Below are 23,160 nucleotides of genomic sequence, written 5' to 3'. Positions count from 1 at the left end.
TTTTTTTAAACACTCAGTGTTGGTAAGATAGGAATTTACTGCTGCTTCTGCACCACATCGCCCCTGGAAACTGGCAGCAGGATGGGGCAGAGGCTCCCAGGCTGGACCTGCCTCCACACCTCCTTCCTGCAGCACCCTTTGTCCACCTGTGTGGTCTCTGCAGAGATGGGGGCAGGGGGCAGGGGTTTCACTCTCTGCATCTCTCTGTATAATTAAACTTAGGCCAAATTAAGCTGTTCTGGACAAGATGGTAGCCAGTGTCACTCCACCCTTGTTTTCCAAGCTCCTGAGCCCAGCCTCCCACCCCTTTGCCAGGGCACATCACACATGAGCCATACACAATGTTCCAGGAAATAATGCCGTGTCATATCCCCTCCACCCACCGCTTCCCTCCAGCGATGGGAGAGGCTTTGCAGGAGCGCCGCGGGGCCGCCCTGCTGCTCAGGAGCTGCTGCCGCCCCCGGGGAGTTGCCGGCAGCCACGCTGAGCTGCCCGGCTGCAAGATGACCTTCACCACCACCACACCGGCCGCCAGCGTGGCCCAGGCTTTCTTCTGCCTTCTGCTCTGCATCCCCTGGGGCAGCTCCTGCCCCCCCAGCTGCCAGTGCACGGAGCGGGCAGGGGCAAAGGCCGTCCTCTGCAGCTCCCGGCACCTGGAGGAGATCCCCAAGGACATCCCCAGAGACGCGGTGTTCCTCAAGCTGGATGCCAACAGCATCACCAGGATCCCCAGCAATGCCTTCAGGCACCTCTCCCACCTGGAGGAACTCGATCTCTCCAGGAACGCCATTGAGAAGATCGACAGAGCAGCTTTCAAAGGGGTGGCAGCAGGGCTGCGGACCCTTGACCTCTCCAGCAACCGCATCCGCAGCATTCCCAAGGAGGCCTTGCTGGCACTCAATGCCAAGCTCCGGCTGGCCAACAACCCCTGGCACTGCGAGTGCGCCTTGCAGGAGGTGCTGTGGGAGGCACGACTGGACCCTGACTCTGTCCAGGACATCACCTGCCACACGGCCCCCCGGGAGGAATACGTGGGCAAGCCGCTGCTCCAGGTCCTGGATGCCGGCGTCAACTTCTGCAGCGTGCGCCAGAGGACCACAGACGTGGCCATGTTCATCACCATGTTCGGCTGGTTCGCCATGGTCATCGTCTACGTGATCTGCTACGTCCGGCACAACCGGGAGGGCGCCTGCAAGCACGTGGGTTACCTGAAGTCACTGCCGAGCACCCAGGGCCACGCAGAGACCACCAGCACTGCCCTGTAGTGCGGGGTTGGGGGGCCAGCTCACAGCTTCTTTGCAGGGAGCCAGCGGCCAACTTGTGGGCTTCAAAGCTTCTTGGTGGGATTCCCCCAGTGCTTGCTCCAGTCCTGCACACAAGTGCCACCGACCGCCCCTCCCCAGCAACACTGCACCGAGCGTGAGCAAAGGACACAGGGGAGGGATGGTGGGGACACCTCACGCAGACCTGTCCACAGAGACCATGTTCCTGCGGGTGAACGCTCCCGGCCAGACCCTTTTTCCCTGCCAGAGCTGGGCTCGCAGGGAATGCAGCCCCAGCCACACACTCGTAGTTTGCACAGGTCAAGCCCCTGGTGGGAAGAGATGGGGGTGGGGGTTTGTGGGGCCAGGAGGTCCCTGGGGTGCCGAGGGTCACTGCAGTGGGGTCACCCCATCCTGGCTCCAAGCCTTGCAGAAAGCAGGACATCATCCCCAAGGCCCTGCATGGCATCTCAGCAGCCTCTGCCTGCCTCCAGCAACCTGAGGGGGGGGATCTCCCAAACCTTTGGCTCCTCAATAAAGACCCGCACACAGGAAAAGCCCCAGGGTTTGTGCTACTCTGGGAGCTGGGTGTCTGGGGCAGAGGGTGGTGCTCGGGGGGTTTGATCTTGTCCTATTTCAATCTCTCCCAAAGCAGACCAGCCTAAATTCAATGTAGCACCATGACTTCCATTAGGTGCCATCCCTTCCACCCTCAGCCCAGCCTGGCTCAAGCAGGGACCAGCTGCCCAATGCATCTGGTACATCTTGCCTTATCTTTCCCTTTCTCAGAGCTGAATTAGAGTTGCTGCCAGTGGCTTGGCGTGATGGAAGCAAATCAAATTTTCCCTCGTCTCACAAGCAAGAAATGGTCCTTCCTGGCAGAGCCAGGTGCAGCTGCAATGAACAGGGGGAGGAGGAAGGGATGCAGAGGCTCTCTCAGGTCTGTACCCTGGGGCAGCTCAAGCTGTGACTCCTCAGTCCTTCTTGCAGGGTTGGCACATCCTGAGGGCTCTGCAGCTCCAGGGTGGGGGGCCCAGCTCCAGCAGGAAACCTGGGCCTGGAGAAGACTGAGTGATGCTCTGGGACAGTCAGGTGAGGCAGAGGATCCTGGGTGGGGGGGAACAGAGGGGCACCCTCACCCCCGCACACTGCTGTGCTCAGGGCCACCTCATCCTCATGGACATGGACATGGCCTTGCCTCATCCGGTGGTGACTTGTTGGGTGAGGGATGCCTCTGCCATGGGCAGAGCAGTTTGGGTACTCACATGGGATGAAGGCTGGGTGCACACAGTTTATTAGAGCTCTGGTTAAGCAAAAGAGTCCCCAAGCAAAGGCGAGGAAAAGAAAAGAGGCCACAGTTTCACCTGGCGCAGTTTCCCATGCCCGTGGTAGCTGGATTTGTCCAAATGCATAGCAGGTTTTCTCAGGAGTCACTAACCCCAGGCAAAGGTGTGCAAGGACCAGCAGTGGTCCTTGTACACACTGACGGGCTTGTACAACACACACATCACATGTCAAGGACAACCCAAACCAGCCACAGCAGAGTGGCAGGGGGGGAAGGCACCCGCAGCAGTGTCTAGGGGTGGTGATGCCACCAAAGGTGACACCAAGAGTGGCTGCAAGGTCAAACCAGATGGTCCTCAGCAGCATCGCAGCACCAGGCACTGGGCAGCCAAAGCCAAGCCTAGACCAACCTTTTTCCGCAGTTTCTCACATGTTTACTCCCCTCCGCCATGCACCCACCCTGCCAGCTCATGCTCTGCTCAGTCTCTTCCTTCCCTGGCTTTGTGCAACCTCTGGCCACAGCCACTGGCACCTCTGGGTCCCTCCTGGCTGGAGACTGCCAAGTGTCAGGTCCCAGCGAGCCCTGGGAAGCACCTGGGCACCAGGAACCTTGTGTAGGACATGGCTCTGGAGCATGGTGGGAGAGCTTTCCCAGGAGAAACAGCACCAAAGCAGGGTCTCATCCAACCCCCAGACAAGGCTGCAGGGAGCCCTGGTGCTCCCTCCTCCTCCTCCTTCTCCTCCTCCCCTTCCTGCAGAGTGCACAGCCAGCCACTGCCCGTCTGACACTGCAGCCGTTCCTGGGCTCTGCGGTCCATCTTCACCTGGATGCCCAGCTCACCCCCGTCCTGGTGATGAGCTGAGCATGTCTCAGCCACCTCAGGTGGTTTTCAGCTTGAGCACCTTGGAAAGCGGCTCCTTGGCGCTGGAGTAGAGCAGGTAGGAGCCCTCAGCAGTGTGGAACACCTCCCAGTCCCTGCAGCCGACGGTGGGGAGGTGGTGGGCTGCCACAAAGCCTTCGTAGCCTTGCCACCTGCACGGGAAGGGCAGTCAGCTCCCGGGGCACGAGCTGGGCACCTGGGAGGGGCAGGAAAGCCGAGCCCTGGGGCTGGCATCTCCCACTTCCACCCTGTTTCAGGGTGGGATGTCCTTCACGGGGGCTCCTCATTTCTGCCTGAAAGCAGGGAGCAGTCCTATCCATCCTCCCCGGGCAGACGCACCAGGTTACACCCATGCAGGGTCGTTCCTGCTGGGAACAACGCCCAAGCTCCCCAGCCCTGCCCCCTGCAGTACCTGTAGATAATACTGTTAACGGAGAAGGTGAAGCCATCGAAGGAGTTTGCTACCACCAGAAAAGAGTCGTCTCCCACCGAGAAGAACTCCCAGTCCAGGGCACTGGGCATGAAGAAAGCAGAGGGGCAGGTGAGGTGGCCCCTGTGTGGCCAGCTGAAGAAGGGGCTGTGTGTCCGTGGGGCTGAGCCCACCCCACTCCAATCTCTGCCACCCTGATGACACACAGAAAACCCTGCTCTTCCCAGGCTGCTCCTGAAAGAAATCCAGCCTTGTTCCCAAATCCAGGGCCTTCCCCCAGCTCCCACTGGGATTTGGTGCCAAGGAGCTGTCACCCATTGCCCTCCCCACCAGTCTCAGTCACTGGCAGTGTGAAAACCTGCAGGAACCCTCCTGGAGACAAGCGAGTGCAGTTTTAACTGAAAGAGGGGAGGCCCTGGCACAGGTTGCCCAGGGAAGCTGTGGCTGCCCCATCCCTGCAAGGGTCCAAGGACAAGTTGGACAGAGCTTGGAGCAACTGGATCTAGTGGAAGGTGTCCCTGCCCATGGCAAGGAGGTTGGAATGAGATGATCTTTAAGGTCCCTTCCACCCCAAACCATTCTATGAGTCTATGAGACCTCTGGGCTGCTCAGGGGAAGGACATGGACTGAGGAGCACCCTGACTGCTAGTAAAGGTACCTGTAGGTGAGAAGGTCCTGGAATTTAACAAACATCTGAGCGGTGATGTTCAGCTCATAGATGGACGAGTTGATGGCGTAGAAGTTGGAGGGCGCTGGCATCCCACTGTCATAGCTGTGGCTGTTGGCAACAGCCAGGAAGACTCTGTCCCCAATATGAAAAACCTCCCAGTCGGCAGCACCAAATGTCTGTGGGGAGGGAGACCATGAGACAAGCTGGCTCATCTAAACCCAGAGGGGGACTGAGGAGCCACAGGCAAGCCTTACCAGGATAGACTGGAAGAGCTGGAAAGAACCACTGAGCCAGATGTAGATGTGTGAGTAGATCTTAGTGGATGTGCCATTGAATGTGTTAGCTACAGCCAAGAAGGAATACGGTCCGATGGTGAAAAATTCCCAGTCGTAGGCTCCAGAGGTAGGAATGGTCTGGTTAGTTTCAAACAACCCTGTCCTGGAGTTCCACCTGTATATCACACTATCTATATTGTGGTTGTTCCCTGGGGAAGACAGATGGACAGACATGCACCATGAGGGAAAGGGATACCTGGCTTGTTTAAGAAACAGGTTCAGCCACATGAATTTTTGCCAGCATATCACCTGTTGCTGCCCAAGAAGTAGCTGAAGAGATTCTACAGCCTCCACCCCTACCTAGTGTCTCCATTCCCATCTAGAGCCTCAACCCCTTCCTAGAACCTCCATCCCTAACCAGAGCCTCCATTCCTGTCTAGAGCCTCCATCTATACCTAGAGCCTCTATCCCTTCCCAGAGCCTCCATCCCTACCTAGAGCCTCCATCCCATGGCACACACCAGCAGCTTGTCCTGAGCATACGGTGGCAGCTTCGTGGCAGCCCTGGCAGAGGAGGGACAGGGGGGTGCCATGTCCCCACAGGAGCAGTAGCCCAGAGGCACCGTGCCGGTGTCCCAGGGCAGCCAAGTTCTGCTGGCTGTCCCAGGGGGTGGCTCTGTGTGATGGGGCCAGTCCCAGCCACGTCCCTCAGCTCCCGGCATCGCGGGCTGCCCCCCAGCACCAAAGCATGTGCTCCATCCAGCTCCTGGGCTCTGCTCGAGCATCTCGACCCCACACCTGTGTGAGACCCAGCTGGCTTTGAATCCTCATTGCAGCAGAAGGGACTTGGGCAGGAAAGGCTGCAGGGAGAATGTGTGGGAATGGCCACATGGATAAGTGGCAGCTCTTCAGGGACTGACCATCCACCTGCCTCCAAGGGAAACATCCCCAGGTTGGCTTAGCCATGATGGTCTTAACCCCTGCATGCATGTCTGATGGAGGGCCCACACTGCCATGGGAGTAGGTCTCATCCAAACTGGCTATGGTGGGGTCCAACAGGTGACACATGGAGTTTCCAACCCAGTTCACAAGCGCCCAAGGAACCTGCCACCAGCTCCAAGCCTGGTGCCAGAGGAGCTGATTTCCCTGGAGCCAGCCCTGATGGCAGGGAGAGAGCCCATCAGCTCAGTGTTTTGAACCCAGCTGGGAGCATCCTGGAGAGCCAGGGCTGTGCTGTCGACCCATTCATCCCTCCATGCTGAGGAGTGCATGTCCCAGCCCAGTACTATTCAGAGCCTGGGAGGGGGAATAAGGCTGGATCGTGTCTGCAGGGTGCCTGTGGAGGGAGGGAAGGATGTCAGCAGGCTCTCACTCAGCTTCACTCAGTTTCCCATGCGCAAAAGGCTCAGCCTGGGGCGCTACCAGGCTTTGTAGCATTGGGGATAAAAATGAAAAGAAGCAGAGAGATTCAGTGCAGACACTGTCCCCACTCTTGTCCTTTTTTCTGCTGTCAGAAACCTAGAGGGGGACCGCATCAGCCACTTCCCCAAACGCTCTTCTCCCCTATAAGGGTAGGGTCTGCATGGCTTCAGGCTTCCTGAGGGGCACCACGCTCCCAGCTGCGTGCACATCTCCCTGGCTTTGCCCTGCACTCCGCTCCAGCAGAGGATGCACAGGGAGCCAGGGGGTTTCCACAGCAACCGGAGGATGCTCTGAGCAGGTCCCTGTGGCGGGGCACTTGCCGTGGTCCCAGATGTCACCCCAGGGAATATGAGGGCTGGGTACCTTCTCTGTGGTTGACCACAGCGAGGAAAGCCTCTCCCTCAATGACAAAGGCCTCCCAGTCCCTGGCGCTGTGCGTGGTGATCCGCTGGTACGTGATGAATTTCGCTTTCCTGCGGCTCCACTTGTATATTACAGAGAACTCCTGACCCCTCTCATTCTGCTCAAAATTCGCCACTGCTAGGAAGATCTGAAAAGGAACAAGCCAGGACAGCTTGATTTTCTCCTCTCAAAGGAGGATGAGCAAGAATGAGCACGGGGAGGTGGGATGGGGGACCAGGGATGAGGTGGCTATTGTAGGACGAGGTGGCCCTGGCTGGGGTCCCTAAGCAGCCCCCAGGCAGCACAGTGCACTCAAAGTGGGGACAGGGACCCAGTGGCCTGTGGGGGTGTTTGTGCATGGCAGGGACACAACTCTCAGTCACAGTCTCTTAGACAAGGGGAGGGAGAGCTGAGCTGTGTCTGCTTGTGCCTCACCAGCCTCAGGAATGGGGAGCATGGACGTGAAATGGACTGGGGAGGGAGGGAGGTTCAGGCTACTAAACCTTCCTGTAAGGAAAGGTGGCTTAGAAGAAAAATCACAGATATGATAGCAATGACAATAATGATAACAATTCCCTGAGACAAAACATTTTCCAGACCAAGGAACCCCTGTGCAAATGTCAGGGTCAGCTGTGGTGCAGCAGAGGTAGCCAAGTGCAAGGTGGGGAGCACATCCAACCTCTGTCATGCTGCCTCCACCATTCCAATGTCTTTCAGATGGAGTGGCAGAGGTTTTGCCCCAGTTTAGGCCACAAAGAGGCAAAGGGCCACAGCCCACAGGGAGGAAACCATCAGTGGGGAGGTCTCCTGCCTCCTGCAGGACCCTGCTAGCACCAACCAAGGAGCAGCCACCCCCAGCGACAGGGCTGTGCTGGGTCCCCCCATTCCCTCAGGGAAGATGCATCCCCAGCACTGCTCTCTCTGAGAGCCCCAGTCGAGGGAGTCCCTTTGGGGCATCTCTAGAAACAGCTTCAGTAGGAAGAGAGACACCTGGATCCATCCCCACAACTCAGGAGTCTGCAATCCCTTGGCCTCCACTGACAGGGGCCAACAGAGCCCACGCTGCCCTCGGGGCTCTTCACCTCATCCTGGTGGAGCACCAGCAGGTCCTGGTGCAGTAACAAGGTGCTGACACCCACAGAGGTGCATCCCAACTGCAACGTGTGCAGGGAACCTGGGCTGCTGTGGAGACCTGTACTGCTGCTGGTGTAACACCTCTCTGGCCATCGTCTCCATGCAGAAGTGTGCCAAGCATTGGGTTTATCTGCTGATGGGAACCACCTTGAGAACTCTAGGGAGTTCCCATCTGCTGCCTGTGAGGGTGCAGCGGAGTGATGGAGAGCAGTGTTGGGGATGCCAGGCATGTTCCCAGCACTGCAACACAGCTGCACTTTCAGGGCCTGACCGGGTTTTCTGCAGGACCCCACCATCATGTTCCCCTTCTACCAACAGAGGACAGGGCCGGTTTGTATCCAACCAGCAGGGCTGTTGGTACCACCAAGCCTGGAGGTACCCATCCCTCTGTACCCTGGAGGATATGGTTGGCAGTGGAGGAGCCCTGCAGCCACCCTGGTGACAAAGCCAGAATGGGTCATTCCAGAGGGGAAATGATCCCAGCTCCCCAGGAGCCCAGCACAGAGCTGGCTCTCAGCAGGTGGCTTGCCCAGGGCTCCTCCAAAAGTGATAAGCTTCCCAGGGAAAGGAACCAGGCAGATACTCTTCACAAGTCCCATGGCAGACTGCCCAGGGGAGCAGAGGTGACTCCAAAGTCCCAGAATGATTTAAAAGCATAAAAGCTTAAAAATGCAGGAGGTTGAACTCAGCGGGTCTCGGGAGGGAGCTGCAGGCTCTGATGGCTCTCTAAGACCACAGGTAGATATCTCTGCCAGCATCAGGTGCTGGAAATGGCCTGGGTGGATGTAGCTGTGCCTCACACAGCAGGCAGCCCACAGATGAGCCAGCAGTCCCTGGAGAGACCTTGGTCAGCTGAACATGTGTATCAGTGTGACTCCATCAAAGAGAGAAGAGAGAAAGATTCACTCCCTAAACTATGCCCAAGACTCTGGGCTTCAGAGAAGCCAGCGTTGGGCAACTGCATTTTAATGTACTGAAACATGGAGGCACCTTCCAGGCAGACTCACCTTCTTCCCAATGGTGAAATACTTCCAGGACTGAGCTTGGTAGGTGCGGATGTTCTGGTAGGGCACAAACTTCCCATCGGTCCATTTGTAGATGGCCGATCCTGGCGGGGTGATCCTGTTGGCCGTGGCTGCGAACAGTCCCACCTTTGGGATGGTGAAGATCTCAATCCCCATCGTCTCTGAGCTGGTCACCAGGTTCTGGTATTCCTCCACATAGTCCAGCCTGTGCTTGACTGGGAGAACACAAAGAAAAGGGGTGAGGTTAAAATCCGATAATTTTGGCTGGAGAGAGGCCTCGTGCCGGTTTTGTGGCACTTGCTGCTGTGTGGAGCTTCATGGGGGAAGGGAAGGTCCTGGTGTCACTGGGGGTGAAGGGCCAAACCAAGGGGGTGGTAAAAGGACTGACTCCACCCTGATGGGCAGCACATCCAGCCCCATCCATCCCTGCCTGTTCCCCAGTGGAGGGCAGGGCTGTCTCCCCTGGGAGCAGGGAAGAACGCCACGCCGTGGATTTTGATCACTTTGATATATTTATCCTCAAAAGACCAAGGAGGAGAGGAAGAGACCTACAGTGCACTGGGCTGCTGAGACCAGCCAGGTTAGCCCACCCTCACCTGCAGCAACCCTGCCCAGTTGCTGGCTCTGGCTGGAGTCAGCATGAGCTCTGGGAGAGGTTAGAGAAGACTCAGACAGAATTAATGCCAGAAATAGGAGCAGAAACCTCCAGAGTTGCCCCAATGGCAAATGGCTGGGCTCAGTGGCACCAAGGGGCACAGGTCAGTAAGATCCCAGCATGTCTCCTTGGGGAAACAAGGACACGGTGCCAATCTGTACTGATGACTTCCAGAGGCAGGGAAGGATAGGGGATCCAGCGACTGCCAGTTCCTGTGGGGAGCAAATGGCTCATCCAAACCCACCCAGTGGATATCAGCAGAAGAAAAATGCTGGAAGAGGAGTGAAGGGAAGCACGGTTTGGCTGACAGCATATCCCATACCCCATGTCCTCTCCAGGAATCCTGGGGAAACTGCCTAGAGTGAGTGGGAGAGTGCCAGTGCGTGAAATCCATGTCATTATTGAATAACATCCATCCACCCGGGCTCTGGTTGTTTTTTTTCACCTTGGTGCTCCCACTGTTTCCCCTCACAAAGTGTCCCAACAGAGCCGGGACAATGTGGGGACCTGCCTCTGCCACCCTCCCAATGCTGCCCCAGTATTTCTGGCAGCTGATGAGTCTCTCTGCTCCTCCTTGTCCAACACACAAGCACTTCAGCACCAGGAGCACCACAGCCTTTGGGAAGCCATGGCAGGGAGCACAACACCCTGAACATGGCTCTACACGGGGTGAGCTGTCCTGCTCCAACAGACCAGGAGCTCATCCCGCCCTGAGAAGCCCCAGGAGAGATGGATAAGAAGAAGGTGGATGGACCACAGAGGCACTTGAATCAAGAGCTGTTCTGGAAGTGCTGGTGGGGGCACCGAGAACAAAGCAAAGCCTGGTCGAGCAGGGGAGGGGCAGGGGGCAGGTCCCCTCACTCTGCTGCTGATTCCCATCCCAAAGTTGTCTCAAGAACAAATGTCAGCTCCTGCTCTGCTGCAAGAGCCTCCCTCCCTCCCTCCCAAAGAGTGCCAGCACCTCCCCAGCAGTACCTTCCAGCATGGAGACCCAGGTGCTGCCGTTGCAGAGGTACAGCCCTCGTCGGGAGGTGTTGAACCAGAACTGCGCCTTCTCCTGCTTGGTGCAGCGTGGACGGGACCCCAGGGTCACCTTCGTGTCAGTCTCTGGCCACGAGATGAGTGAGGCAGGAGCCTCTTAGCACACACAGTGGAGGAACAGAGAGGTAGGAGGGTTGGATGTCCTGGTCTCATCCTGATGACGGGCACCAGGGAATGGGGGAAATGGCAACCCAGTGCCAACCTGGGAAGACACAGACTGGGAAAAGCCTGTGTGGGGCCACGGACATGAGCCCAGTGCTGCTAAGGGACCCGGGCAGGAGCACCCTGTCTCTCCAGGGGAGTTTTGGACAGAGATCCCATCCCACGCATTGAGAAACAGAGGGTGCTGGTGACACCTTCTTCCCCCCTGCTCCTGCTCCGTGCTCTGCCACACACAAAGGTCTTTCCTCACAGAGGCAGGGGTGGCCGACAGAGGCACTGGGGGGCACTGACCGTAGGGGTATTTGAGCACCTCGTTGCTCCCTGGCTTCATGGGGACATCCTGGAGGATAGTGGGGACAGAGAGCGTTGCTACTTTGAAGTTCATGGTGGTGCATATCCGAGGGGTGGCATCGGCTCCGGGTAGCAGGACAAGCTGTCTCAGCAAGCCCTGGGAAAGTGGGAGCAGCGGGATGGAGAGCAAGTCCAGCAAGACCACAGAATGGGAACTGCAGGTGATTCACACCTAGGGTTTTCTGCCCGATTATCAAATCCCATATGCCCAGCTCAGGCAATCTAACAGCTGGTGTGAGGGGAGCATTGACATGGGGCTCAGAGCTGCAGCTGCCTTTCACTGCCTCCACAAGGACCCACAGCTACCTCTGCTTCCTGCCCTGCCACTGTAGGGGGCTGAGAGGGGGCTGTGGGTCGCCCCACGGCCACGAGCACCCCCGGGCACCCGTGGGCACCCCACACCATGGGTCACCTACCGTGAACACGCCTTTCCTTCTCCGCCTGTTGCCCAGGTAGAAGCTGGCTCTCCTCACCGACAGCGAGGCTGGGAACGGCGTCTCCACCACCCTGGGGATGGGCAGAGGAAAGGCAGGGACAATTTCATGGCATTTACTGATGGCCCGGGGAGACGCTGGTGGAGGAACACCACCCTGCCCACCCTTCTGAACCCCCCGCCGCTGCCCCCAACCTACACATCCTTGGGGATGCTGCAGTCCACCGTCAGGGAGAAGGACTGGCCGGAGACAGCCAGGACGAGCGTGTGCCACTGGCCGTCGGAGAGGGAGACGTTGGGGAAGGTGACGCGGGTCTGCCAGCCGCCGGCGCGCTCCTGGCTCCAGAAGAGGAAGTGGAGCTTGTCGGGGGCGTAGCGCAGCCCTACCAGCACGCCGGGGCTCTCCTCCGCCATCAGCGTGAAGATGTACTCGTTCCTCTGCGGGAGGGCACGGGCTCACGCCTGCCTGCCGCGGGATGCGGGGCCGCGCCCTGCCCGCGCCCTGCCCGCGCTCACCTTGGCGGGGACGCCGAGCACCCTCAGCGTGACGATGATGGAGAACTCCTCGGGGAAGCGGTCGCAGTGGATGAAGAGCCGGGAGGCGGGGAAGCCCAGGGCGCGGGGCCGAGAGGCGGAGAGCTGGAAGCCGCGCAGCCCCTGTACCTGGAACACCCGCACGCCGCGGGCCAGCGCGCCGGCCGGCACCACCTCCGACAGGATGTCCAACGGGCGCAGGTCTGTGCCGAGGGACAGCGGAGCAGGTCACAACGGTGAAAGCCATCCCACCCTGTCCCACTGTGGGATGGGGCCCCCACTGCGCTGGCTGAGGTGCCCCGTGGCAGCAGGATGGCTCAGTGTGCCCCAGTAGCCTGCTGGCCCTTGCCTGGGGTCCACCCCGAACCCCTGCTTTGGGGCCAGAGGGAACACTTGCCCTCCAGAGACCGAGGCTGGCATTTCCATCCCCACAGCAGGAACACCGGGTGTGCAGAGCCATCCCACTAATGCAGCTCTGAATGCTGTCACCGGAGCTGGGACTTGCCAGCCAGGCAGCCCCGGCTTCCTCGGGATACACCAGCACCAGCAACTGCAGCCAGAACCAGGAGAGCAGGCAGGGGTCCAACACTGTGGGCTTGCTTATGGGGCAGCCCCCCCTCCCCATCCCTGTCCCCAGGGCCATGGGCAGAGCTCTACCCCTCAGTCCTGGTTCAGGCTGTCCCAACCCAGCCCTAATTGCACACACGCACACATACTCCCCCAGCAGGCACCAAAACCACTCATTATAAATAATTAATCTCTCTCCAGAAAAGAAAACAACGTGCCCAGCCCCAGGGCATCACCCCAGTGAGAACACACCGTGCATGGGCACCACAAAGTGCCACCCCACAGAGCAGTGCCAGGGTGACCGTCGGTCTGATGTCTCAGCAAGCCCCGAGCCGGCAGCCACAGGAAGGGCTGTGCCTGCTGTGGGGGCTTCTCCGACCTTCCTGGCCTTGGCACCCTCCTGTTTTTACTTTTGAATGCTTCCCTGGCAGACCTGCATCATCTGCAAAGAAGAGCGATGATGCCCAGGGGATGAAGCAGCACTTGGCTACACTAAAATACCCCTGATTTCATCCCAACCCCACTGAGACTCAGCTTTTAGCTCCAATTTGTACTAATAAATCCCGGCTGCTGGGGCACAACAGGAGAGCTGGGAGGGAGGGAAATGGGAGCAAGGCTGGGCCATGTATCTGAATCCAAAACAGCTGGAGAAGGGAAGCGCTTCCTCCTGGCACCCCTGGCCAGCCCAATTCCAGGTGGGCAGAGCAAAGAGGAATCCGATTCATTCAGCCCAGAGCAGAGAGATCGGTGAGATCTTTCCCACCCTGGCAACTTTGCGTGTCCCCTGCTTGCCCCACCACTGGTTTAAGCTGCTCCTAAAGCAAAGCCTCCCAAAAGTTGGGGGAGGTTTAACTCAAACAGCTTATTTCAGAAACACATCACTCTTGGAATGGCCAGTTTCCGTTTTTCCCAGCAAAAAGTACAAGCTGAACTCAGGCTTGGATTTGCAGGGGGGTTTAGGAGCCCTCAACTGCCCCTGGGGTGGTGGGGATGAGCCGGGAGACAGGTCAGGTGGGGCTGGAGGCTGCGGGCCAGGAAGGGACCAAGTCCTAAAACCAACCCCAAATCTCTAAACCCAAAGATGTACATCCCTGTCTGCCTCCCACATCTGCCACTGCTAAGGCTGGGAGAGCAGCTGGGGTGCTCCAGTCCAGCTTGGGCAGCACATGTGGTGCCGGGGCACCTTGTGCTGGGGTCCTCAGCCTTGACATCCCTGGCAGGGACATTCCCAGAGAGACTCGAGCACCTCAGGGAAGAGGCAGAAACTCTCCAATCTCTCCCAGTTGTCCTTCTCACATCATCTGTGCTGTAATAAAATGCAAATACAGGCACCATCAAACTGGGACAAACCCCAAACACACAGAGCCTGGGCCCAAGCAGCCCCAAAAACTGAGCTCAGGTTTCACTGCCTGCACAACACAGGGACGGGGATGGGATGGCAGAGCCAGGGCATGGGGATCCCCTTCAGCTCAGGCTCCTCTTGGAAATACCATTGGAGCTGCCAGCTCCTTGGCTGGGGGCAGTGGGACAGAGACATTTACTCCCAGAGGATGCAGGTTGTGCCTGTCAGAGCGCAGGAGAGTCTGGGGCAGGAGGGACTTTCCAAGGGGACTTCATGGCTCACTTCTCCTCTTTCCAGCCCTTCCCCTCTCATGTTGTCCACAGGGCCAGCAGACCTTGGGACAATGCTTGTGCACAGGCACACAGGTCTCTCCACAGCTCTGAGAGGGTTGCTGGTGGGGGCTGCAGGTGCAGGAATGATCCCACTACCCGCTGTCCCTGGGTGCTGGCTGAGTGCTGGAAGCTGCAGCACCTGAGGCATAACAAGCACCTGGGCGCTGGAATCCTGGGGCTGGGCTGCCAGTGAGAGGCTGACCCACCTGAGGCATCCCCCCCAAAACAGAGCACATCTTCTGGGGTCTGCCATGGCAGTGCGGGGAACAGCCCATCCATGGGAGCACGTTTCCCAGCAGGGCTAACACCTGTCTCGACACCCCCCTCGCAGTGTGCAGCCCACCCACCCCCTGCCCTTCGCTCCTACCTGTGCAGTGCTGCCACGTCCTGCCTCCTCGGATGAAGCCCCCACCGCTGGCCCAGCGGAGGAGGATGACCCAGAGCAGCAGTGGAGCCGACATCGGGGGGGTTGGTCTCAGGGGGTCCATCCACCGGGACACCCCTGCTGTCCACTCCTTCCTGCCCCGGCAGGCGCTGCTCGGCTCAGCTCCCCGGGGGCTCTCGCATGCTCTGTGGTGGGACCCCCCGGAGCACCCCGGTACCGACCCGTCCTCCTCGGGGATGTGTCACCCCAGGCTTCTAAGCCTCGGCTCTGCCTTTGCCTTGCGTGGGCATCACCCCCGGGGCAGGGCTGGGCTGGCGGGCGGGAGGGGGCTGCCGGGGGTCCCTTGGGGCGGCCGCCGAGCCAGTGCCGGCTGCAGCCTCCGCACAGACATTTAAATGAGAGGTCGGCGGTGGGAGAGGAGGAGTCCCGGCTCCTCCGAGAGCTTTTATCTTTTGCCCAACCCTCTGGAAGGCGGCTTTGGGGAGGGATTTTTTAATCATTATTTTTTGCTTTCTTTCTTTGCTTCCCTTCATTTTTGGTGATTCGTTTTTCCGGGCTCACATGGGAGTAGGTGGGAGATTCACCCCTGCCTGGAGACACCGAGGTGAGAACCTCCTGCCCCTAAATGCCTTGGTTTTCTGGCAGCACAGTCCCAGCCTGTATTGGATGAGAGACCCTCTGACTCCTCCAGACCACTCCACCATGCCCAAAAATAAGCCAGCTCCACAAAATGCATATTTCCCCCCAAAACGGTCCTGGGTAAGTGATGCACAGCCTGTGCCTCAGGCAAGGCTCCATCTCACGGGCCAGCCACCAGAAACGGCCCTGCCGCCAGAACGCCACCAGTTGGGAAGCCCTCAAGGTTCCGCTGTTCCAATGGGAGCAACAGCAGTGGAAAAACTCCCTGCACGCAGCGAGCTCTGCTGGGCTCCTCCAGCCGCAGAACAAGTCACTTCCATTCCCCAAACAATTGAAACAGGCTCCCACCCCCCCGTCCCCAAAGCCTTCCTGCAAGGCGAGCGCTGGAATAGAAAGCGGATGGCCAGGACCCGACGCCAAAAACTGTGTCGCAAACTGGGGGTTTCGTCAGCGAGGATCAGGCGGAGCTGGACCCATGGCTGTGTTCTGCCCACACCCCGAAACCTGCTGTGCTGGGGCTGCGAGGGTACAGCCCAAGGGGTGCACCCCATGGTGGCACGCAGCACCCTGCACCTCGATCCCAAATCCTGAGAGAAGCTGTACCAAACCCCAAGACTCCAGAATGTCGGTGCCTCTGCCTCAGAGCCTGGAGAGTGGCTGTGTGCTTGTCCAATAGCCCAAATAGGGCTGCATGGAGCTCTTTCTCTCCAAAAAGCCTCCCTTTGGGCATCCCCCAAATTAGGGCTCTACTGGGATCACAATTAAGCAGAGCTTAAGCAGAGCTTAACCTCGCTGCAGAGAGAGCTGCAGAGGTGACGCACCACTGGCTCCCCCCCACCCTCATCCTCATGCTGGGCATGGTGTTCAGTGGCACAGCCACAACCAAACCTGGGTGTCCCACACGGCAGCTGAGGGTCCTGAATGGCAGCTGAGGGTCCTGAATGGAAGCTGGGGGTCCTGAGTGGCAGCCAGGGGTCCTGAATGGCAGCTGGGAGTCCTGAATGTGAGCTGCTGGAGGTGACCACAAGGGATGCAGAAGGCACAAACCATCCCACCTTCCCTGACAGGCTCAGCCCTTCCTGATGCTCCCCGCAGCTTTGGGGACAGCCACCAGGATTGGGACCGGCAGCAGCCACCCCACTGGGACCCCAAGCTGTGGGAAGATGGGGACAGGCATCCCGGGCCTGTCTGGCAGAGAGGTGGGTATGTTGGAGGGGAAGCCCCCGTCAGGTTGGCACTGGGGAAGGTGGCACAAATGAGAATCAGAGCCGCCACATCTCCCAGGGCCGCACACATGTGTCAAGTTAAGCGTGGCTTTGGGAGCTGGCAGCACCGCCCTGAGCAGAGGATGGATTTGGGGAAGGCTCCCGCCGAGGCTCTGCAAGGGTCCAGGGAGGGAGGCAAAGTCCTGCCAGAGATTCCAGGGTGACTGTTTTTCCAAAGAGGATTCAGGCACCTTTGAGTGCTTTCTTGTCCAAAAAAAACATTTAGTGGGTACATCTCCAGAGCCAAGGAGAGCCAACAGCTCTGGTTGTCCCCTCCAGAAGCAGGGAGATCTGTGGACTTTCAGGCAGGAGGTGGGGGAACCAAAGCCCCCGCCGATGACCACGGAGGACACGGTGGGCTCAGTCTGCTCTTCAGCCACATTAATGAACAGTCTCCTGGTGAGGACAGGGATGGTGATGGTCCTCAAGGGTTTTTCCCATCCTTGGGCTGGGGATGCTGGCATGGCAGACGATGGTGGAGAGTCTCAGGCAGTGCCCAGTACTTTCCTCCCTGCCAGGGGAACCGAGCTGTTGTGTGAAGTAAGGACAGGGGCACATCGCTGCCTGCTGTCACGTTAGGTCCAGGACCTGCTCCGTGTCCCAAGGACAGTAGGAAGTGGTCTGCAAAATAGTTCCTTAAGCACTCAGGCACACATTCCTATGTGCAGAAGCAAGCGCGAGGGGGTGAAATAAAAGAGACAAACAGTGAGACGTTTGCCTAATTCACATGGGGCGTAAATAAAACCATGTGGCGGCTCTGAACAAAATGGTCCTTGGATTTTCACCAAAAAGGTTTGGCCATCCCTGTGTTAGGAAAGGTTGAGAAACCCATCTGTAGGCAATCCGTTCCAAGCAGAGCTTTCACGCAGGGGACAGTGCAAGGAGGGCACCTCCTCGACGCCAGGGACAGGCTGGACCCTGCACACGGGGGAGCGTTCCTGCTCTTCCAAGGCTGTAACTCATTCCTTATTATTTGCAGACACAAAGTCGTGTTTCAGGGCCTCATGCCTTATTCATTTCAGTCTTTATTCCTGACATCTGTAGGAAATCAGAAAATCCTTTAAGTTGGAAAAGACCTCTAAGACCGTCAAGTATTTCTCTCTGAAACACAGTGTCCTTACAGGGCAAAGCTTTGAGGGACCCCATAAGAAACCTACTGACAAACACCCATCCTGTGCTGTCCCCAACCTGTGTCTGCCCTCCTGCCTGCACTGGCAGGGCCAGTGGAGCCTGCCACACACATATCCATGGGTATGGAGCTGGAGGTCAGCAATGAGCACACGGAGCCAGTCTCACCTGAGCAGCAGGGTGGGGATCAGCCCTTTGGGATCAGTTATGAAGGGGATGGGGGGAACTGCTCTCAGAGTGACATCCCAGATCACAGTTCTGCATATCACAGTTTGGGCTGAACAAATGGAACAGCTTACCCAGGATGGCAGGATGAGGTCTCCATCCTCAGCTGTTTCCGAGGCTCCTCCCTCATCACCTCTGCCCTTTCTCCCAGGCTGAAAATTTTCCCTTTGTTTCCTGGAGCAACTTCAGCTCCCTGAGTCCAACCCACCAACATAAAGTGGAGTTCCGGCAAGAAATATTCGCACCAGGAAACCTGTCAGCGTTGTACAGAAGTGTAAATGTCTTTAACCCCAATGCCTTTCAAAAACTGAATTCCCAGAAGTTTTTGAGAGGTTCTGCCAGGAAAAGTTTTGTGAAGCACTGGGAGGATTGCAAAAGGCACCGTTTTTAGGAAAACCACCAAAAAAAAGCACAAAGCCGCCCCAACGCGGCAAGTCCTGCTGCCAGCTTCCCAGCACGGAGCTGCCTCTGGGAGCAATCCCTGCCGGGCAGCAGCGAGCCACCAGCATCGCTCACATCCCAGAGCCCTCTGTGTCCACACATCCACTGCCAGCCCCAGGGAATGAAGGAGTTGGGAGCCCCTGGCAGGGCTCCCTGGCTTTGGCCATGGCAGCAGGCAGCGGGTTGCAGCCCACGTCCCTGCCCAGGCAGCCAGAAGCAAGCTGAGAGTCCTGTGCCGCATTTGGAGGACACATGGCAGCTGAGCTGGCAGGCTCTGAAAGGGCTCCAAAAAGCAGACACTTAACTTTCGCCAGTACAAGGGAAAAGACAGGCTTTGTGACCGTGCTTCTGCACCGGAGCTGTTCCGGATAGGGCTGTGCAGCACCCTGCAGCTGCATCTCCCCTCGCCTCCTGCATGTGATCAACAGCTCTTCACTATTGCCTGTTCCTCAGTGACACGGTTATTCCAATTTTTGCCACCTTCCCTCAGTGTGCCCAAACCTGTTGAAGAGGCCAAGTGGCCTCCCTGCAGCCACAGGACACCCAGACTCACCACTTTCCAGTAAGGCAGCTCCCCACAGACGGAGAGCATCCAACCCAGGAAACCATGAGCACACCAACTATAGAAATGGTTATTTTTTATAGGTCCCCAGTCTACATGGAGGCAAAAGAGCAGGAGAGGGACTCACACATCACTTGGTGTGACCTGCACTCCCTATTCCACCTGCAATGGGAAAGCTCTGCTTGGCTTTGAGGTCAGCTGAGGTCTCTCCACAGAGGGAACAAACAGCGTTCTGGAGGCCAAGGGGAAGGAGGCAACATTCCTGTTCCATGCTTACTGCCTGTGCTCTATGCTCCTTCAGCAGCAGCTCTTGTCCCAAGATCGTGGGATTCTGCAAAGCAGGTAGAGTTTGGAAACATTTGAGCCTTCCTGCATCAGGAGCAGCAGCTCATCAGGCTGAACACACACACCTGAAGGCCCTGCATGGGGAACTGTCAGCTGTGCCAAGCAAACCCCATGACAAGTGCCCTGTGCTAAGTGTTGTCCAGAGACACTGTGGACTCCCCATCCCTGGAGGTGTTCAAAGCCAAGCTGGACAGGACTTGGACCAACCTGATCTAGTGGAAGGTGTCTCTGCCCACGGCAGGGCGTTGTAATGAGATGAACTTTAATGTCCCTTCCAACACAAACCATTCTATGATTCTGTGATCTATGATCTCTGCAGGCTGCCTTGGGGTAACACCTGAACCCCAGGGGCTGGCTCTGGCACGGGGAGAGGAATCTCCCTTGGCAGTGCTGAGGGAAACCCTTCTCCGCCTTTGCTGGTAGCCCTTTGGTCAGTGGCAGTGAGCACACACTCACAGCAGGCAGATGGTGGTGAGTGGCACAAAGAGCCGCAGCAGGGGAACTCAGGGATTTGCCCCTACATGCTTGGGCCCACTGAGGACCAGCAGGGATAGAAAATGGGAGGCATGGCGCTGCTTGGACCAAAATGGCTCCCTGTTTAGGGACCAGTCAGCACCTTCTCTCCCAGAAGTCCACCTCAGACTGCCTGGGGCATTAGGGAATGGTGTGGGCATCGCAAGCCTCTCCCCAGTGCTGGCAGCACATTTGGACTGGGGCCAGGGCAGGCTGAGGTCCCTGCGGTGAAGAACAGCAGCTTTAGCATCATTTTGCTCTGCAGCCATAAGAAAACCTCCTGCCCCCTGACACAGAGAATCACAGCCAGTTTTGTCGCTCGCTTATACGACAATGTCAAGCTTTAATTACTATACGAGCGATGATTCAGGCTCTGGAGGAGCTGGCGGGACCGGGAGGCGGCGGGCGGCAGGGCGGGTGGCGGGCTCGGAGGGCTCCCCGGGTCCACGGCGAGAGCACAGGCAGCCACTGCCCACCCGCCGGCAGCCGAGCGCAGCTCCATCTCCTCCGACATCCGGGGAGGGAAGGGAACAAAGGCAGAGAACAATTGCTATTGTTTTCCAAGACTTTCTTCAGGGCAGTTCTTCCAGTGCAATGCTGCTGCCCAGTCACTCCATCTGCAGCACCACGGGCCCCTGTGCTCGGAGCTGTGCAGATGCCGGTGGGGATGTGGTTCCCGTGCCGAGGTGCCTGGATCCAGCCCTTGGAGCCTGGTCTCCACTAGCACAGAAACAGAGGCAGCATCCTCAGAGTGGTTACCCCATGCACCGCAGCTCCTGCCCTGCTCCCCAGCACTGTTGGGCATTCCCAAGTTTCTCAGACACTGGGACACGGCAGTGCTGGGTTAATGGTTGGACTCCATGATCTTGGAGGTCTTTTGCAACCTAAATCATTCTGTGGTGACATCCAGCTTCCTGTAACCAGCCAAAGTACAATGGCTGTGGTGGGGAAGGGGCAAGCTCAGCCCAGGCTCAAAGTGGTAGGGAAGGAGATCACCCTTGTCACTCTGTGGGTCTCACAGGAGGAACAGGAGGATCTACAGAAGAATCACTGAATGGTTTGAGTTGGAAGGGAACTTAAAGCTCATCTCATTCCACCCCCCCCCACCATGGCCAGAAACACCTTCCACTAGACCAGGTTGCTCCAAGCCCCATCCAGTATGGCCTTGAACAGTTCCAGGGGCGGGGCAGCCAAAGCTTCTCTGGGCAGAGAAGAAGGTATTTAACATAGGAGAGGGAATTCAACCTATGAGCCTCGCTGGACAGGGATTGTAATGAATTGGTAAAATAAATCAGGTGCCCTCTCGTCACTGACTGGGTGTTCAAGGGACAGATGCTGAAAGCATCAAATGCTAAAAGTGAGGCTGGATGGAGACAGTTCGGACAAGAGGCTTCTCCAACAATACCAATGTTTTCATAAAGCCAAGTTTCATATAGAGCCCTCAGAGGTCACTACAGTTCTTGAACCCATGCCCTCCCACTAAGGCCATGCCTAGGTTCCCATGTCAAAGCAGGATCTGGTGAAGGACAAAACTCAACTTCTAATTGCCTCTCCAGGGAAAGTGGGTTTGAAAACACTTGCCCTCCACCCTGCCCATCTGGCATCCTCCTCCATTGCAAGAACCAGTGAGCAAAGCTGAGCTCCAGCTCAGCGAGGCCCCTCCTGAGCCACCCCCGCAGCAAGTCCACAGACTTCAAGGAAGGAATTTCAACCGCAGAGGCTTCCAACATTGCATCACAGCAAATTCCCCTGACCTGGTCCACTACGTTTCACCACTTCCTAGCTCCCAGAAGGATGAATGGCAAGCGGAAGTGAGACATCCCTGGGGACAAGCTCTGCAGTTCACAATCAGCTTGGAGATGGAGAACATCCCTGTTCTCCACAGAGTGAAATCCCCCAGCACCTGACCTGCTGACCAAGCCTGGAGGGACCTGTTCGGGATGAGATCTTATCGGATCTCCAAGGGATATTCTTCTGACTGGCAGAAGAAGACAGGGATCCTGGTGAAGCACCACAGCAGGAGAGGAGTCTGTGTGAGCCCATCCCAGGCAGATTCAGCAAAGAAACCCCAATTCACCCAACATCCCCATGCCACCCCAACTGGGTTCAATTTGCCAAATTGTTTTGGCGTGGGGAAAACTGTTTTATGGACAAACTCCCATCCTGGCCGTGGGCGGAGAGCCTCCCTGTGCGAGGCCCTGCACCCAAGCGTGTGGGTGCCTCCCACCCCCTGCATGTTGCATCCTGCATCTTTGCCACTTTGAACTCAACCCCACAGCCACCAAAGGGGCGGCCCCAGTGGGGGCATTTGCCTTCACTCCTCAGCCCTGTCCCAGGGAAACCCCTTCCCAGCCACCCCCCCAAAGCCCCTCCGGCCACCGAGACATGGCTCCTGTCAGAGCTGGGACAGAGCCACGGCCTCATCCCCTGGTCAAGATGCCCCATGCATGGAGGAAGGGGACTCAGGCCAGGACTTGGCTCATCTCCCCCCACGCCCTTCAGGGACATGACCAGACAGCCCCGCTGCCAAATTGCTCCTGAGAGCTCATGCACACACTGCTCACACCGGCTGTTCCCCTGTAATAACCCACAGGCCGTGTCACCACCATCAATTATATACTAACAAGTCCCATCATCGCAACTGCTACCCAGTCCCATCTCAAGGGGTGCAAACCACCTTCAAAAGCCACCTGGCTGGTTCTCCTGAGGCTGGAAGAGGGGCTGGCAGCTGAGGCAGGACCAGGATCCAGCAGGCTGGGATGGACAGGAAGATCGCCAGTGCTGGAGTCTTGGGAAAGGCACAAACCTCCCAGCCATCCCGTGCTCCCAGGGGACCACGAGAGCACCGAGCAGGACCACCAAATGTTAACTGGCTTGAGCAATTCCCTCCTCAGTGCTGGGTTTCATCCCTGCAGCACCCTGAGCCTGGCACAGCACTTTGGTGCCTGTGACATCAGATGGGACCTGGCTGCAGGAGGGGGGACACCAGGAACCCTCACTGGGGCTGGAAGCTCAGGCCCTCAGGTGCTAGAGGAATTCTCCAGATTCCTTCAACTTTTTCTCCCTCTGAGACCCCCAACTATGCCTCCAGCTGGCAGCAAGACCCTCAGCATCCCTTCCCTCACACTCCTCCAGCCCTTAAGCTTGCTGAAAGGCAGTGATTCTACAATCTTCTTCTTCCTCCAAGGGAAATTTGAGAGAGAAGCCACATGGGGCATGTCACCAGTGCCACTTCTTGTCAGGGCAGTGTGGGGACCCCCAACACTCATACCTCCATCCCTGCCACTGCCCTGGCTCAGCCAGCACACACAAACCCCTGGGGCAGGGAAAGCTGCTGCTTCCAGCTCCTTTCTAGAGCTAAAAGCTGCACCAATCCCACATCCGAGACAATCCCAGTGTAAGCAGCACGGCTGGCACTGGGTACGGACATCTCAGGTCTGTGCTGCTGCTTCTTTC

The 23,160-nt window shown here is 57.8% G+C and overlaps 2 protein-coding genes across 3 annotated transcripts; one reads left to right on the top strand and one right to left on the bottom strand.

Annotated features, from left to right (window-relative positions):
• The first annotated feature begins 398 nt into the window (after positions 1–398).
• On the top strand, positions 399–1,804 carry LRRC3 (leucine rich repeat containing 3). The gene has a single exon (XM_027703839.1). It carries the CDS (start codon positions 399–401, stop codon positions 1,263–1,265), a length of 867 nt encoding a protein of 288 aa, XP_027559640.1. The 3' UTR covers positions 1,266–1,804.
• Positions 1,805–2,571: 767 nt separating this feature from the next.
• Positions 2,572–11,910, bottom strand: TSPEAR (thrombospondin type laminin G domain and EAR repeats). Of its 2 annotated transcripts, XM_027703837.1 has the most exons (10): positions 11,626–11,910; positions 11,410–11,500; positions 10,934–11,090; positions 10,415–10,546; positions 8,767–8,999; positions 6,587–6,773; positions 4,782–5,011; positions 4,516–4,703; positions 3,840–3,941; positions 2,572–3,579 (listed from the first exon to the last, which is right to left on the bottom strand). In XM_027703837.1, the coding sequence occupies exons 1-10, from the start codon at positions 11,838–11,840 to the stop codon at positions 3,426–3,428; spliced, it is 1,689 nt and encodes a 562-aa protein (XP_027559638.1). In that variant the 5' UTR covers positions 11,841–11,910; the 3' UTR covers positions 2,572–3,425. The 2 variants fall into 2 exon arrangements, with proteins under 2 accessions (XP_027559638.1, XP_027559639.1); XM_027703838.1 differs by lacking the exon at positions 3,840–3,941.
• Positions 11,911–23,160: the final 11,250 nt, after the last annotated feature.

This window comes from Neopelma chrysocephalum, unplaced genomic scaffold (assembly GCF_003984885.1).
Source record: "Neopelma chrysocephalum unplaced genomic scaffold, ASM398488v2 Primary Assembly neopelma1_252, whole genome shotgun sequence".
Classification (NCBI taxonomy): domain Eukaryota; kingdom Metazoa; phylum Chordata; class Aves; order Passeriformes; family Pipridae; genus Neopelma; species Neopelma chrysocephalum.
This window is presented reverse-complemented; position numbering and strand designations above follow the sequence as displayed.